The sequence below is a fragment of the Pyxicephalus adspersus genome, chromosome Z, assembly GCF_032062135.1.
Source record: "Pyxicephalus adspersus chromosome Z, UCB_Pads_2.0, whole genome shotgun sequence".
Taxonomy (NCBI): domain Eukaryota; kingdom Metazoa; phylum Chordata; class Amphibia; order Anura; family Pyxicephalidae; genus Pyxicephalus; species Pyxicephalus adspersus.
This window is the reverse complement of record NC_092871.1, coordinates 39511733-39529064: the sequence shown is the minus strand read 5'-3', so window position 1 is coordinate 39529064 and position 17332 is coordinate 39511733. Positions and strand designations below refer to the sequence as shown.

Here is a 17332-nt window from a genome sequence, read left to right as displayed (position 1 = left end):
CATATGTTTAAATACATATTACACACACACATATATATATATATATATATATGTTTAAAAAAAATGCATGTAAACGTTTTTGCCACATTTATATGCGTTTTTATGCACTGTTACAAGCGATTGTAAGCTTTTTAAGAATGTTTCCATTGAAAACAATAGGGTATTTTAAAAGCAGTGTTTTTAGCAGGACTTTGGAGCATGGAAGCCTCCTTTAATAGGAAGACTCCTGGATCTCCACCACCCCACCCTGGGGAATGAGTACAGGGGCACATTAAACCCCTTATTCATTTCCTAAAAGGGTTAAAATATGTGTAAAAAAATAAAAGTGGCCGTTGTTTTGTTTGTTAGCCTAATCTATGTTGCTACTTTTGATACTTTGCTTACCATTTAGCACAATAGCTGGTTTTGTTTTTTCAATTTTGAATGTTTTAATGTCCATTTTGCAATTAAGATGTCAATGTTATTGCTTTGTTATTGTGTTTGTAGCCATATTGTTTCATTTCAAAAATATGTCTTTCTTACCACCTTTTAATGTTTGTCCTGAATAAATATTTTCTAATCCAGTTTTCCACCCTTGATAGGTCAAAATTGCTTATTAGTTTGGTAAGTATTTTTGAAATGCAACATTTGCTGGGCCATTTTTGAAATAATTTGGCTTTATATGGAAGTGTGGGTTTAAAACACATGTGTGTGTTTTTTGTCATGTAAATTTAGTGGTGTCTGTGTGGTCTCTATATTTTAATGTGCCCTTTTAGCAAATGGGTTAATTTTGAATAAAGTTTCTTAAAAAATGTTGTATTTTGTTTTAGGGGGTTTATTTTTATGTGATCTCCTTTACAATCTCCCAGGACACACAATTAAAAAATTAATTATGCTTGTTTTTAAGCAGTTCCCTTCTATGATTTGTTTGGCTAAAAACAGCACAATTGGCGTATTAAAACTCAGTTTGATGCACATAGTTGTGCGCCAAACCTTAGTAGTGTGATGTGCATTGTTGTGTGCCAAGGTGTAACCGCTATGTGCACGTGAACTGTGTTCTATTAGTTAAAAAATGAACTGGCCAATTTTCCAGAGAAGGATCCTCATTCCGGTAAGTTTTTCTTTTTAGGTGTATATTGTTTGTTTTGCTTCATGTGCATTAACCACCCGACCGTTAAACCCGCCCTTGGTTCGGGTTTATCGATTTTGCAAAAATCGATAAACCCAAACTTTTCTCACTATTTAAATCCCCTCACTTACCTGGTCCCCGCTGCGATGATCCGTTCTGTTCCAGCATCGATCGCTAAGGAACACAAGATGCCGGCCGGTGGAACACAAGATGCCGGCCGGCTTCTTACCTGGTCCCGCTGGCACCGACAAAGGCACCCGACGCTGGAGAGGGAGATCGGCGGACGGACAACTAATTGACAACCTGTTTGGACAGTGGAATTGTGTTTGTATACAATAGTGCTAAGATCAGGCAGCACAGCACAAGGAGAACAAACCTATAACACAACTACAAATGAACAGAGGAGTTGTGTGGCAGCAAATCAACATGAGTGCAAATGTCAGACCAAGAAAATTTAAACAAAAAAAAAAAAACAAAGAAAAAAATGACAATTTACCCATAAAAGAAATATGTACATAATTTATTCAAATACCAATATAGGACAAAGGCAACTAAGGGGTTCAAGTAGCAGTTTGGAGTGGAAACCATGCAGACATTTGAACTGAATATTTGTGGAAACAAACGACAAAACATTCATCCAAGCAAACTTACTTGATTAATCCCTCCCCCAAACCAGTTCAGTTAAAATAGTAAATATGAAAATGCATATGTATTTATATGCATTTAAATGTATTTTGACATACACACACACAAGTGAAATCACTAAATGTTCCTTGATACATGTATTATAACATCTTTGGCAACAATATTTTTTTCAACATTTTTTTGACATTCAAACTATTGTGTGATGACATATTATAAAGTGCTAATTAGTATGTATACAGCTTGATCTAAATTAGTTTGCAGTGTTGCAAAGCAAACCAAAAACAGTGCAACAAATGTAACAATAAATAACTAATTTTGTGAATGAAAATATTGTAACATAAAAATGTAGCACTTACCCAAAAGAAGATGAAGCATTAAAGATTCAAATTGACCTGTAAAGGACTGTAGATACGCACAGAACAGAGAGCAGGTGCGCGCTAATTAATTGCTATGATCTCACCATTGACAGAGCTTACCAGATCCTCCTGAATCACGCATCTGCAAATTAATCATCTTATTTGGCATATTCTCCACCCCTATTGCTCATTTATCAAAGCGGGAATCCGCACTCGGCTATGGCTCTGACTCTGGCTCGTGGAAATACGCTTTGTATATCGGCGCGTATATACGCGCAGCAAGCTTACGTGCACTTCCTTGATATATCAGGGCCATTAGATTGTGAGCCCCTTAGAGGGACAGCTAGTGACATTAATATATGGACTTTGTACAGCGCTGAGTAATATGATGGAGCTTTATAAATACTGTGTAATAATAATATTAATAATAATATTAAAATACTTAGTGTGAAACTAAACAGGGGCAGGTAGGTACCTCACCAGAAGTATTTAGAAAGAATATTGGAGCAGCCATAAAGCTTGTACTTTGAAAATCCAAGGTCCCATGGAAATCCAACAGACCCCACACTCCTGCCTAGGCTTGCCTTGTGGATGATCTAACTCTGCATGGGCACACAAATGCACACACAGAGGAACAAATGTTCAAGGTGCTTTTTCCCTATAGATTCCCACTGATTTATAATCACATAACTTAAAGGATTCTCAATTGATGTTGGTATACTGTAAATGAAATGGCAAGCAAGTAAGTATCAAGTCAAAACTTTTTCTTTTCTTTTTGACTACAGTTTGGAAAGGTTAAACCCTCTTTAGTTACTTCTTTTTTTGCCATTTAAAGTAATATTTCAGTTTACTTCCTGCCCAAAATACACAAAAGGAAGCAAAATGACTCCCAAAAGTATAAGGGTATAAAGGTAAATTCCCTCTTAGCCTGATGTCATTATAATAGATGACATCATTGGAAGTTTCCCTGTATTCTTGTCCTGGTGACAGGTGCAAATTTTAGATTTGCCAATCCTTTCAGTTTCCATAACAATGACAGACAGCAATGCAACATACTAGGTTTAGATAAACTTTATTACCATTAGTAGGTTAATTTCCAGCCCACCAAATTACTCAATTTACCTTAACAAAGACATTTGGTGAAACTTTCAGAACCTTCAGTACTTCTAGCATTCTTTTTCACTCCAAATGGTTTTATTTTTTTAAAGATACTGTATATTTTATTTATTATTTTAACATTTTTAAATGATCACTGACCTTTTCCTCATATGTGTAACTCCATATTTTGCCATTGGCCCAAATCCTGGAAACCATATTCCCATTTTGATCATACTCAATTTTCTCAGACCAGGTTCCTCTTTGAATAGAGGTAACAAGTCCACTTGGTGAATATGTGATGTTAACTTCATGATACTTGCTACTTGGTGACCACAATATAGGATGTCCAGTCTTATCATACATAATTCTAAGGGTAAATTTTCGATGATCATCATAGATTTTTCCTGTTCTGGTGATGTGATCAAAATCAATAGAGAGTAAATTCCGGTTATGAGCCTAAAAATTAAAACAAAGAGATTAGGCATCAGATAAAGTGTCAGATAAATCAACAAACATAAGTATGTTTAGGTGACATTTACAAAGACTTAGGGTGAAGTTTTTAAAATTCACCTATAACTCCCCAGAGATTTCATACTTACAAACCCTAATTTTGGCATATCGCTTAGGAAATCAGCACAGCAAATATAATTTCCTACATCAATATTCATTGACAGATTGTTTTACTATTTATTGACTGTATCACAATTCCAGTGGGTCATATATTTACATACACTTTTTATATTATTTGGTAACATTGCCTTTAAATTGTTTAACATGGGCCAAATGTTTTGGGCAGCCTTCCAAAAGCTTTTTTCAACAAGTTGCTGGATTTTTGGCCTCCTCCAGTCAAGTGTTTTTGTCTTGCTCATAATGAATGTTAAGGGCCATTGATAGTGCCACCAAAGTTCCAACAATCACTCATGGCAAATCTTGATGGTGGTAATATTATATAACTACTCTTGCCTGGAGCTAAGCAGACATATGCACACTACCACATGCAAATCCGCAGTCCTTCTAGCTGTCTAATAACCTCTTGAACAGTTAGAATTTGTTTTACTTTTGACATGTTAGCCAAGAAAATTCTGTTACATTTAATAGTTTTTAAACTGAGCCTAAAATGATACATTATTCATTTCCTTCTTAAACACCAGTGAATGAATTTTAAATGTAAGAAAATGTGAGCCTTGTGCAGTTAACAGCCCAATAGTGCCTGAAGGAAATGAAGCAATTTCCTATATGATAATACACTAGAGATGTAACTAGGTTTAAATATCCTTTCTCTTTTTGAAGATGTATTGTATATGCCTAACTAAATTGAGTAAATGCAACTGCAATCATCTTTTGAAGTATGGAAATAAACAGGTATGATAATTTAATTTAAAGCTGAAAATCAGTCTGCAATTCAGAGCAAGTATGAAAATCACTCAAAGCATGAACTAAAAGGTTTCTTTATAAAGCAGAAATACAGGTCAAGCAAAATACATAGCTGCCAAAAATTCAATTGCCACAATATACTATATTTCCTGTATTCATGAAGTACTTCTTATTAATGTTAATATGGCATATACTAAGACAATCACTTATCTTTTTTATGTTTTAGTAGTGACATATGGTATACCATTTTGTTACACACAGAAAAGACAGGGGAAGTGGAATCCATAAAAATTAACCAATCAGGTCCATAAATTAAGAATATAATAGCTGAAGCCTTGAAATATATGTGAAAAAGAAGTAAATGTGTGAGATTGTAGAATAGAGAAAAAATATTTAGTTTCATTACTAAATTCTTGTTGTGATAATTTAGAATTATATGGCTTTAGCCAAAAATGAAATAAAACTGATTTTCTAAATGACACAAAACTGAAATGGGCCATTTTCCCCTTCTGCTGCTAAACGTTGCACCTTTAATTTCCTGCAAACATTTGCATAACTCATTTTTAAAACGAGTCTTTATCCCCACTCTTGTAACAGTTACAATTTATGATCCAATTACATTCAGAGATGTTATGTTTTAAGAAATTCACTACTCAACAGCATGTGTTAATATACATTTATATGTATACATAGGCAGCAGATATACACAATTTATCATAAAATTTAAATAAAATAAAAACTCTGGACTGGAAAGCACTGTGGGGACATAAATCTAATCCTTGACATTTGTACTCTTTTATGCTGCAAATAATAGGCTGCACCATAAACTGTCTGATTAATGATATTATGAGCACTGACCTCTGAGAAGATACAGAAATACAAGCACTTCATTGTGCTGAAACTATTAGAAATCTACTGATAATATCCATGATTAGGAATGAAGAATTTATTGGGAAGAAAAGGTCTTGTATAATGTGGCTATGATTAGAGATAATAGAATCAACTAGTGATCTACAAGGCAAAATCATTTTGCACAGGTTAAAACGATTTGCGCATTCACTTAGCATATATGATTTTTTGTCCAGATGGAAAAGGAATAGGTACAAATACTTACATTGTTGCTCTACTCAGCTCTCTAAAATGGAATCTAAACATTTGCATTGCAATTAAAAATGCATCAGGCAAATTTTTCTTTCTATTATGTTTTCATTCTTAGGGCTTATTCACAACACATTACTAGCATCAAGGTGGACAGAATGCATGTGCATTGACCTTTTCCACCCTATTAAATGCAGTGCACTGTGCATTTTTTTTTGGCTTAAGCACAAGGTCACCATTTTTATCCACCAGATGTTGCAATTATTATTATTACTTTATTACACAGTATTTATATAGCGCCATCATATTATGCAGCGCTGTACAAAGTCCATAGTCGTGTCACTAACTGTCCCTCAAAGGAGCTCACAATCTAATGTCCCTACCATAGTCATATGTCATTAATGTAGTCTAAGGTCAACTTTTTTTTTTAGGAAGCCAATTAACCTCACTGCATGTTTTTGGGATGTGGGAGGAAACCGGAGTACCCAGAGGAAACCCACGCAGACACGGGGAGAACCTGCAAACTCCATGCAGATAAAATCCTGGCTGGGAACCAAACCTGGGACCTAGCGCTGCATAGGCCGGAGTGCTAACCCCTGAGCCACCGTGCTGCCCAATGCCTTGTAACACAGTAAAACTGCAAGGTGTGGTGAAAATATTACAGTGTCCTTTCCTGTCACAAGGAGAAGTTTATTAGTTAGACCTGTAGGAATAAGAGTTAATGAATATACTTCATGAATATAAGGATGGTAATGCCATTCTCCTTCTGGTAGACCAAGGGGAACCCTGAGAATCTCAAACCTTAAATCTAAAAATCCTAAATCTCAAGAACACAATGCTGCACTTTTCTGCAAAACTCCAACAGTACAGAATCCAGTGGTACATTTTTTTTTAATTTTAAAGCTGTTTTTTTGTGACTTGAAAGGGGGTCTGATGTATTAAGGCAGACTTTTCATTTTACTAAAAGGTCTGCTTTAATAAGACCTAACTGTAAATAAAATGTCCCTTCCAATACTACCCCTAGAATACATATTGAGTGCTTCAAGGTACATTTAGTTGCATGGAATACACAGATCTGTCATCGCAGCTAATGGGTCACAATTTATCAGCTTAACATTGATTAAGTTTTCCAATAAGTGCTTATTTGAACACATTACTTTATCTGTACTTCACAGTAAGATAAATGCTGAAACTACTGTAAAAGTAGAGAACTGGAAACCATAGTTTGGAAAAATACACTAACAGAAAGTACCTACAGGTGACCAATACAAAAGACTTATGTTTAGGAAGAGTGCTTCCTCCTAAAATACAAAAACTGCTTTCTCAAAAAGTATTAGATAGCTTATTGGTTCAATGCACAAAGAATTGCTAACAATCAAAAGCACTAAATGATAAAGGAGACATTCACCTCAGCTGGATATTTGTCAAACAATGCATACAACCCATGCTCAGGGAGTAAAGCAGACAGACATTTGTACAGAAAAAACAGGACATCTTTTTGAATTACCAAAAAGCAATAGATCAAACACCAATGAGGAAATTGTATGAACATCCAATCCAATTATAAACAGCTATAGTTACAAATCACCAAAAGAAAATGAGCCAAAACTAATATGTCAAACATAACATGGCAAAATAGTAATGCACCCAGACTCATTAGAACAACTGCAAGATACTTTGTTTTATACTATATATATCTATTGTTTCAGGCACAACAGCCTAGTGCTATTAATACCAGTGTAATATATTTATTATATCATTTTTTTTTTTTTTAATAAAACAGATTTTAATGTGTTGCTGCCATCTGCAGTCTCTTACAAATATTGCAGCTGAAAATGTTTGACAAGGATTTGGTAGATGAAATAAACTCACTTTTTCCTCATTTATGCGAACCCCTCCTCAAAAGGATCCTAAGCACACAATATCAGTGAAGGGTGTCTAGTAAAAACATACTTATGTAGGCAGCTACCTGCACACGGACTACAACTCTGACTCTGAGCATTTACAGATACAAACTTTAACCACTTAATACAATAAAAGGGATGCCATAAACAGGTCAGCTCCCTGATATCCATTGAACATTGACTTTAATTGCTGTAATTTAGAGTCTAAGACCCTCCTTAAGAACAGGGACATACAATCAAGAACTGCACATCAAAAATAGATGTAAAATTAAGTGAATGATAATTTTTTGCTATAGTAATTTTATCCTTTTTTGCATTCCAGTACAGCCGATCTTCTTGAAGCCAGTGCAGTATTGAGCAGGTGAACAAGACAGACTGTCTCAAGAGCTTGACTGCAGCAAATCAGATCTAGATTCCTATCTGAACCCCAAAAACCCATGGCCCCACCAAACCAATACCAACCCTCCCCTATACTTTTATAAATAACCACACCATAAAATTTGGTTAATGGCCCAAAGGCCTTTTATTACAACAATTTAAATAATATTCAAATAAACTATAACAATTAACAAATCTCTAAAATAAAGCATAAGTTATCTCAAAAACAACAAAACAAAAATTAACAATTTACCTTAAAAAAAATTGATTACCTTTATTACAAACAATTACCCATTTTTAGCCTCACAGGTTGCTGGTCCTTGTAGGCACCCAAATACACTGGTGGTCTGTTCAACAGAATAAAGGTATATATTACAAATTTTTTTAAGCCTATTTGCAGTTAGTTTTCTTCTATCACGTCAGGTTTTTTCTCTACCGCTTTTATTGCGAATACTGTAGCATGGAATTGTATAGGCTATTGATTTACACGCAAGACAGTGTGGTAGGAGGTTGTGCGCTGCTCTACATAGTGAATAAGCAAATTGTTTTTTTCGACTTTCACACGTATTTCCTTTCTTTCAGATCATGTCTGGCTCTGCTGTTTCTCGTCATCAGTGCCTAAACAACCCTGATTCATTCTGTTATATCTGTGGCAGTTTCACCATTCCCAGTCAAAGGGTGAACATCAGCACATTTGTAGAGCAAGCCTATTTGGCATATTTCAAAGTTAAACTTGGTGATCAAGATAAGTCTTGGGCCCCTCATATGGTGTGCAAACAGTGTGTCGAAGGTTTACGCATGTGAACAAAGGGAACACGTGATAAGATGCCATTTGGTATACCTATGGTTTGGCGAGAGCCAGGAGATCATTTCATGCACTGTTACTTTTGTATAGTGAAAAATTCAGGATATAACAAGAAAAATAAATGTAACAGAGTATCCTAGTCTACCATAGGCTATATGCCCAGTGGCTAATTCAGATGTAATCCCAGTGCTAGTTTTCCTTACACTACCCTCTCCTGAAGAACATGATTATGGTGATGAACTAGGGGACAACAGTGATGAAGAGTTTGAAATTGAGGAGGACTCTGTTCGTAAGGGATTTGATCAGCAAGAGTTGAGTAATTCGGCACGTGATTTGTGACTATCGAAGAAGGCTTCAGAACTCCTAACATCACGACTGCATGAAAAAAACTTACTTGAATAAAGGAACGAAGGTATCGTACTTTCGAACCAGAGAAATTGCATTTCTGCAGTACTTTAAAACTGACAGTGGCCTTGTGTATTGCCATAACATACCTGGTTTATTTGGAGGAATTGTGAATTCCAATCTATAAATCAACTGAATAGCGACTATTCATCAATAGCTCAACGTGGAGCTTAAAGTGTATCCTCCTTCACAATGTCAATATATTTGGGTCAGTTCCAACTGGCCATTCAGTTTCTCTTTGTGAAGAATATACAGACATAAAGAGAGTCATTGAGTTGTTGCAAATCACCAACACAATTTGGTCATCTGTGTTGACCCTAAAATGGTATGCTTCCTTCTTGGTCAGCAACGCGGATACACCAGGTATCCCTGTTATCATGTTGAACAAAAAAAATGCTTGGTTAACATTTAAAGCCATTGTCAAGGACTTTCTTGAAAACGCACAAGCAAATAATTACACGGAAATTGTCCAGAAACTCTTGGAGAGCTACAAAATGCTTGGTTGCAATATGAGCATAAAGGTGCATTTTCCGCATAGCCATCTTTCTTGCTTCCTGGATAACCTTGCAATCAGTGATGAGCAAGGTGAATGATTACACCAAGATTTGAAGGTCCTGGAAGGACAGTAGCAGGGTAGATGGGATGTACATATGATGGCTGACTATTGTTGGAGCATCCAGTGGGATTGTCTTAACACTGAACACTCCAGGAAAAGCTATAAGCGTAAATTTTTGCCTTAACCGCTTACCTGATTAATTTTCAAATGTTTTACTGTAAAAAAAATGTCATAGAGTAACAAATAAATCCATTTTTTTTTATGAACAAAAGAAATTTAAATAGACAGTACATTCAATTTTTTTCATTATTTTTTCATTGTATGTAAAATTTGTATGTGTTTTGACAAAAATTAGGGTACCCTGTATCATAAATACTGGATGTGATAGCAAAAATCTGGGGCATTTCTGGATTCACCACCCAAAAATTTGTATAAAAACAAGTGTAAAAAAATGTGTTCCCCAGTGTAATTGCTCTAAGCCGCAAAACCTCCCAGATCGGGGACTACCTATATTTAAACCACAGACCACCACCAAATATTACTAAACCACCAATTTCACCAAACCATGGGGACTCCACACCAAAGATGGGTCCCTAATCCACCACAATATTTCACACAATGACCAGTAACTCAATGGCTTCAACCTTATTGGCTTATTCCCATTCAACCCAACCTAACAAAAACTTTAATGCTCCTTTTACTCGCTGGCTCCAGGCCTGACTGGAGCAAAATTTAAATCCAATTTTAATTTAAAATTCAGCAGAAGCAGGGAGGTATTCCTTAGTGCCCTATTGTGCATTTGTCTTTGTTTAACCTCCTGGGCGGTTCATTTCTGTCTGGAATAATGTCTAAAAGTGGTACACAGTACACAAATTCACAGTGGTACACAAATAATTTGAAATTCCCACCACGCCCCCTTGCACACACCAATGCACGCATGCACCAATGTCATCAGAACTTGCCAGAGTACACCAGCGCATTCGCCGGGGGACAGATCGAAAGATCTCGGCCAGAGGATGGGATCGGTCGGGCAGGACACTGGAGGATGCCGGTGGGACCAGGTAAGCCTTTATTCATTATTTTTTTTAGCTACCCTGAGTGTGGCTCAGGGTTACTGCTATCAGCTATTTTTTTTTTACCCCTGAGCCACACACACATTTAATTAAGTAATTTAAGTTTGGGCTTAGGACTCCACTAGAATACATCCAGCTTTCAAATTAGCCATGCACATAACTAATAAATAAAAGTACTTGCCTAGCATACTACTACTATATGTCTACAGGCCGATTCTTTTGTATATTGGTTATGTGATGAACGCACTCTCAGCCCACACCCCTGCGCATAGACTTTCCAGCACACTCAGTAACAGTCCCTGCACCAGCAGCCTGAGAAGGGCTGTCACGGGGCAAGGTTAACCACTCTGTTAGCCCTTGCTGCACACACCATCACAGGTAGACTGCCAGCATGTGCTTAGATGCACCGTTACCCTTGGCAACAACAATTATGTTTCTGCTTCTCTCAGTAATCACAATATTTATAGTAGTGTCTTCAGGTTAGCAAGTTACACTATTTTTTTACTTAGAGCATTCAGATTCAGTTTAGACTTTTTATAGTGTTTATTAAGTTAAAAACAGAAAAACATGAACTATAGCAACAGCATAACAAAAAAGGCAAAACTGTGAAATAAAACTTTGTTTTCTTTGATCCAGGTTGCTGTGCAAAGTCCACGTTATACGCCAGAGTCACTGGGCTCCCTGCATTGCTCAATGTGTCAGTGCTGTTCTCCTTGGCAACCAGAGGATATCAGTGAGAGCTCCCTCTGCTGGACTTACATGGCTTTCTCTATGCCAACAACAGAGATGGGACAGTAATGTAGACACTCCCTATAGGTACTTTTTCTAGCTATTATTATTAATTCCATAAGTACAGGTTTTATAAAAAAAAAAAAAACAAACAACCCCCAAACTAATAATTACTACAAAATAAGGAGTTCACAGAGACCAAACTAGGCATGCCTGGGACTTTTGGTTCACCAAAACAGGCTAAATATGGTTTCCAGGCTTTCCTGAGGCCTAGGAGTCTTTTTTGGTCTCCAAACGCTCACCATAACGATCCTACTACAAATCAGTCAACTACTATTTTATACAGAATTGTATATTAGAAATATAAAGCTTTTTAATAAATGTGTTTCAAAATACATCTCAAAGTTCAATCTGAGACACTCTGTCTAGCCTTATCTGACTTCTATGAGTCTTGCAGAAACAAAGACCAGACAGAGTATGTGCTGTGACTAGAGGGTCTGGAAAGACCCTGGTTGTCAGATAAAGAAATAACTGATAAGGAGAAATTTATGACTCTAGTCTGCTAGACAATTTCCAGACAAAAGCATTTTTAAAAGATGACTATTTTTGAAAAAGGAAGATCTGGAATTATTATTTTCCCCAATTTAACAGGTTACACTTGTGATGGTATGCTAAAGCCATATTTTATGTGTAACTTTTTTTTTCTCTGTTCTTTTAATTGTATAAATATTGTATGATAATGCATTTATAAATTACCCCACGTTTAGCTTTACACATCTTCATATTTTCATTGTTTTGGAGCCACATTCAAGTCCTCCACCCAACTGTATCAATAATTATTAGCTACATATAAATAGGACTTATGGATGATAAGATATTAGCATATTATTAACACGACATACTTTAAACTTAAAAAGCAGACGCAATTAGTTTACACACTATAAATCCTGGAGGATGTTTGCAATGCTTGTTCTTCTAATTTTACATTTGTAGATGGAAGTAAAGAATGGCCATGTTTATAAAACACACTCCATGTGCACAGACTTCTTTTTTTTAATCAAGAGTACATTAACGTTCCACTTATTTACCATGCCCAAAATGCATAGTACAGACATCAGGAGCAAATGTGAAAATAATAATTTTTAGCTTGTGATGGTATGTGTTAGGTAAGAGTGGCAGTGTCAAGGCTAATTTCATTATAAAAGAACTATGTGAATTTGTTTTTGTTTATAGTTCATTGTATATAATATTGTAAAGTGTGTGGGCTATAAACTGTAGGATACCAAAGCAAAAATCAGATTATACTTTTACATATCTGACTTTGGAAAGGTGAGACCTGACTGGTTGCTTTGGATTGTTGTATTTTACTTATCAATAAAAAATAATCATTACTACTTTCTTGAATAATTTGGATCCTATAGATTTAAAGTGTATGTGTATGCAAAACAAAAATAAATAAATCGGCATATTTTTAGAATTTTATGACTTTAAATCCTTGTGCAATAAATAATTGCAAGTACTAAAAGATATACATGTTGATCCTACTAGAATTGGTTGAGCCAACTCTGCTTGTGCTGCACTGAAATTCTAAAGCAGTGTTTCTTTACCTTTTTTAACATAAGGGAACCCTTGAAATAAATTTCAGGTAGGGAACCCCTACTATAAATACTGTATCCACATCTTTCAGCACACTGATGTGGTGGTCAGTAGGAAGATTGTCTTTTACATTGCTGGCCAGTGTGCAGAATGTCACCCATATAAATAGCTAAGAGAGTAGATTGTAAGCTCTTTGGGGCAGGGTCCTCTCCTCCTCCTGTGTCACTATCTGTATCTGTCTGTCATTTGCAGCCCCTATTTAATGTACAGCGCTGTGTAATATGTTGGCACTATATATATTCTGTTTAATATTATTAATTATATTAATAATAATAATAATAATAATAACTGACCTGAGACTCAAAAATTGCCTATTGCTCCCCTTGTGAACCCCTAACAAACTCTGGAGGAACCCCAGGGTTCCACAGAACCCTGGCTGGGAAACACTATTCTAGGGAGTATTACCAGGCTTGCCTAAGTTCTCCCCTGCTGTACTTATTTCTTATGGTATAGAGTTGAGCAGAGGTGTTTATTGTACAGTAGAGGAAGAGAGCTTATTAAGGCTGTTTTGTAATTCACTGCAGAAGATGTACTTTCTGGCAGGTCAACAGACATTTTTCTGTATTTGGAACCTTGGTAATGAAGTAAAACACACTGAAATGTGCATGTATGTACTGAATACCCTTTTATATTTTGCTCAGACATTCTCTTTTATTTTGCTCAGGCACTGTTTCTCATGTATGTAAACCTGAAATCTGCAGCTATAGTAATTACAGACCTAAGACACATACACACGGGCAATAATAGTCCTTGGAAAGGATCTTCCACGATCCTTTCCAACGACTAGCACTGCACAATGCATGAACGAGTGCTGTACATAGCACTGTTCTGCTCTATGCAGAGAGGATGGGGAGAGCAACGGAGCAGCACCATGCTGCGCGCTCTCCCCCTTCCCTTGCATTAGGATCATTCATCGTCCGTCATTGGTGGATCTGCCAGGACAGTTGTTCAGACGATGGACTTGTGCCAGATTCTCGCCCAATATCAGCCCTAACCAATTATCGGGCGAGAATCATTGGACGAGTGTACGTAGCTTTACGGTACCCCATGAATTAATGATATTGACCTAACCTTTACAACTTTTGTAAAGACTTCACAAGCTGGCAAAATAAATGCCCTCTAGTAGCCATATGAAGCAAACTAAATGAATGTATTATCTATGCTTATAGGCAGAGGTACTTTCTCAGGGGACATCACAAACAAGAACATACGTTTTTTTTCTTTAAACTGTTTGTATGTTTACAGAAAGATGACAACCTTGGACAGTGGTGGTGAACCTATGGCACCTGTGCCAGAGGGGGCACTCAAAGCCTTCTCTTTGGGAATGCGCTCCCCACCTCAGCTGGCCTCCCATTGGTTGTGCTATTGTCCCTCTGTCCCTTCTCATTGATCAGTTAACCCCGGGAATGCCAGGCTGTGAGGAGGAGAGGCAGCTGATGTGTATTGAAGCTGATGTGTCTTGATCCAGAATTGAAAAGGTGAAAGTACAGAGTGGGAGAGGGAGGGGTAGGCAGACATAAGACATGGCATGTGTTCAGTAAAACTCCCTGCATTCCTGTAATGTGAGATATCAATAATATTTATTATTGTTATCATTATTATTTTTTCTGTCTGCACCCTTCTAGAAAGATGTTGATTATTTTCTGTCTTAGTGACCATGTCATAGTTACTGAAATAAATAAAGGTGGTAATTCTGCACTGTGGTGATGGCATCTAGCCTAGATGCCTTTAACCTCCCTGGCGATATGATTAATTTGTATTTTTAAATGTCAAATCAGAACCAATTTTAAATTTCCCGCCAGTCCTGTCCCCCGACGCACGCACGCATGCCGCCCGCACACATGACGTATACCTGGCCGGCATCTGCATCCCCCAAGCCTCGCTGGGATGCGAGGCCAGAAAACACAGATGCTGGGCATCGCCAATGGGACGCCGATGCCAGCCGGGCATGACCAAGTGGACGCAGATGATGGCCTGGCATCGCTGGAGGATGCCGTGGACATGTGAGGACTAGGTAAGCCCTCAATTCCACCCCGAGTGTGGTTTGGGGTTACCATTCTCTGTAAAGAAATTTCACCCAGCGCCACACTCTGGAATACTGCCAAGAGGGTTAAGAGGGGATTGAACACATTTGTGGAGGAAAAGTCCATCACGGGTTACTAGCCCTGATGGGTATGTGCTACCTCCTTATTATAGATGTGGGCCACTGTGAGATACAGGAGCTGGACTAGATGGGTTATTGGCCTAATCCAGTGGGCTCTTCTTATGTCTTTATCAGGTTATCAGTCTTATCAGGTTCGTGCTCATTGCTGGTGTTGGGTTACAGATTGGTTCTGTCATAGAGAGTGATTGCTGTACATTGAATGAATGACATCCACACCTATTATCAACTCTTCTGTGCTTCCAGTACACGAAAGGTTACAATGTCATTGCATAGCAGAAGGTTGCATTTACCTTACATCACATGACCCGTTTAATGCATGGTGTGCTGGGATAGGTTGGTGTGCTATATGAGAGGAAAGGGCACACATGACACCCATTGTACTGGGATTGTCAGGGGTAACTTTGTACTGGCTGCTGTCCATAGGAACCAACCTAGGCTCCTGCTAATGGGAAAATGAGAGCTTGTATGGATGATCGAGGTCTGCACACATTCTATGTATGGGAAATGTGCGCTACACCTCCACTTCATCTTATTTATGAAAATTCCCCAAGAAGTAGGTCCAATGCACGTACAGCAGAGGTGAATCAAAGGTAGGAAATGAACTCAGATGCCTTTTTCAGAGGATTCCAAAAGCTGGTGGACAGTGGAACATTGACCTCTTGCGCTGGTGGTCAGCAAATTCAAAAGGAACCCCAGCAGCAAATTACTACAGTACTTTCAGGGAATATCCATTTCTTTGGTGTTGACTAATAGTGTTAGCTATTTTTGTATAGAGATGGATTTGTATTGGGTGCTTAATTTTTGTTTTACCTTTGTGTTTTTGTAGACTCCAAGTCTTGAACATCCAAAAATTAGTACAGCAAAAAAAGCAAAAACAGATAGTGGAAGATCACTCCAAGAGGCCTGGACAGAGACATTTGTAGTGATTGAACGCAATGGGAAAGTGTTATGTATTCTGTGTAATGACAGTTTGTATGTCTTACATAAAGTGTCAGGCGCCACTTTGACATCAACCAAAAAAGTTCTGCCAAACTTGGTGAAACTTAAAGAAAAGAGTTTCTTGTGAAATTAGGGAAATATCATTCCCAGTACCCTAGTTTTTGCAACTATCTTTCTAGAACAAATCATCTGACAGCTGCCAGTTTTCAAATTTTACTGTGTATAGCAAAACATGGTAAGCCACTCTCTGATGAGGATATTATCAAAATGGCCATGTTGTCAGTGGAGTAATTCCCTTTTTCATGATTTCCCAAACAAGGATACATTTATTCAACGCATCTCACAGATGCCACTTAACAGAAATACTGTTAAAGATTGAGTTTAGCGCATGGCAAGTGATTTTAGTCAACAGCTCACCACTGACTTACAAAAGGCAGCCTGTTACTCCATGTGCTTGGATGAAAGCACAGATATAAATAATTATGCAAGGCTAGCAGTAATTTTGCATTATGCCGTTGGTGACATCATGAGAGAAGAGTTGGTGAAACTAGTAACTTTGCCTGAAAGAACACAAGGGATAGATATCTACGATGATGTGATGGAGGTTTTTTTTGTCACAAGACCAGAAAAATTGGTTTCAATTACTAGTGATTAGGCACCTTCCATGGTGGGGACAACATTTGGTTTCATACAGTTCTTTGTTAATGAAACACAAGATCAAGTCATTCAGTTCCATTGTATTATACATCAAGAAGCTTTTTGGGCCAGGAAAAGTAGCAAAAAAGTTGACAATGTCCCCAAAGACATTGTGCTCTGAATTTTTGACAGTTTCAAGCACTTTTTGAGGAGGTTCAGGCACAGTATAATTGTTTACTTATGTACAACAATGTCCAGCTGAGCTGATATTCCATATTCATCAGACCATTTGATTTGAGACTATGGCCCTGATTAATCAATGAAATCCGCGCTTGCTGGATGCGTGTACGTTCGTGCTTCCAGCGAGCCGGTTTCCCGCGGTCCGGAGTCGAGTGCGCTCGTACACTC

General features: G+C 37.4%; 1 protein-coding gene across 3 annotated transcripts in view; it reads right to left on the bottom strand.

The window, feature by feature from the left end:
• The window catches only part of TENM1 (teneurin transmembrane protein 1), a 591240-nt gene that overhangs the window by 12722 nt on the left and 561186 nt on the right, over window positions 1-17332 (bottom strand). For all 3 annotated transcript variants that reach the window (XM_072431864.1, XM_072431865.1, XM_072431866.1), the window contains one exon: window positions 3367-3663. In XM_072431864.1, coding sequence (XP_072287965.1) covers window positions 3367-3663 — 297 coding nt within the window. The remainder of the gene's footprint in view (window positions 1-3366; window positions 3664-17332) is intronic.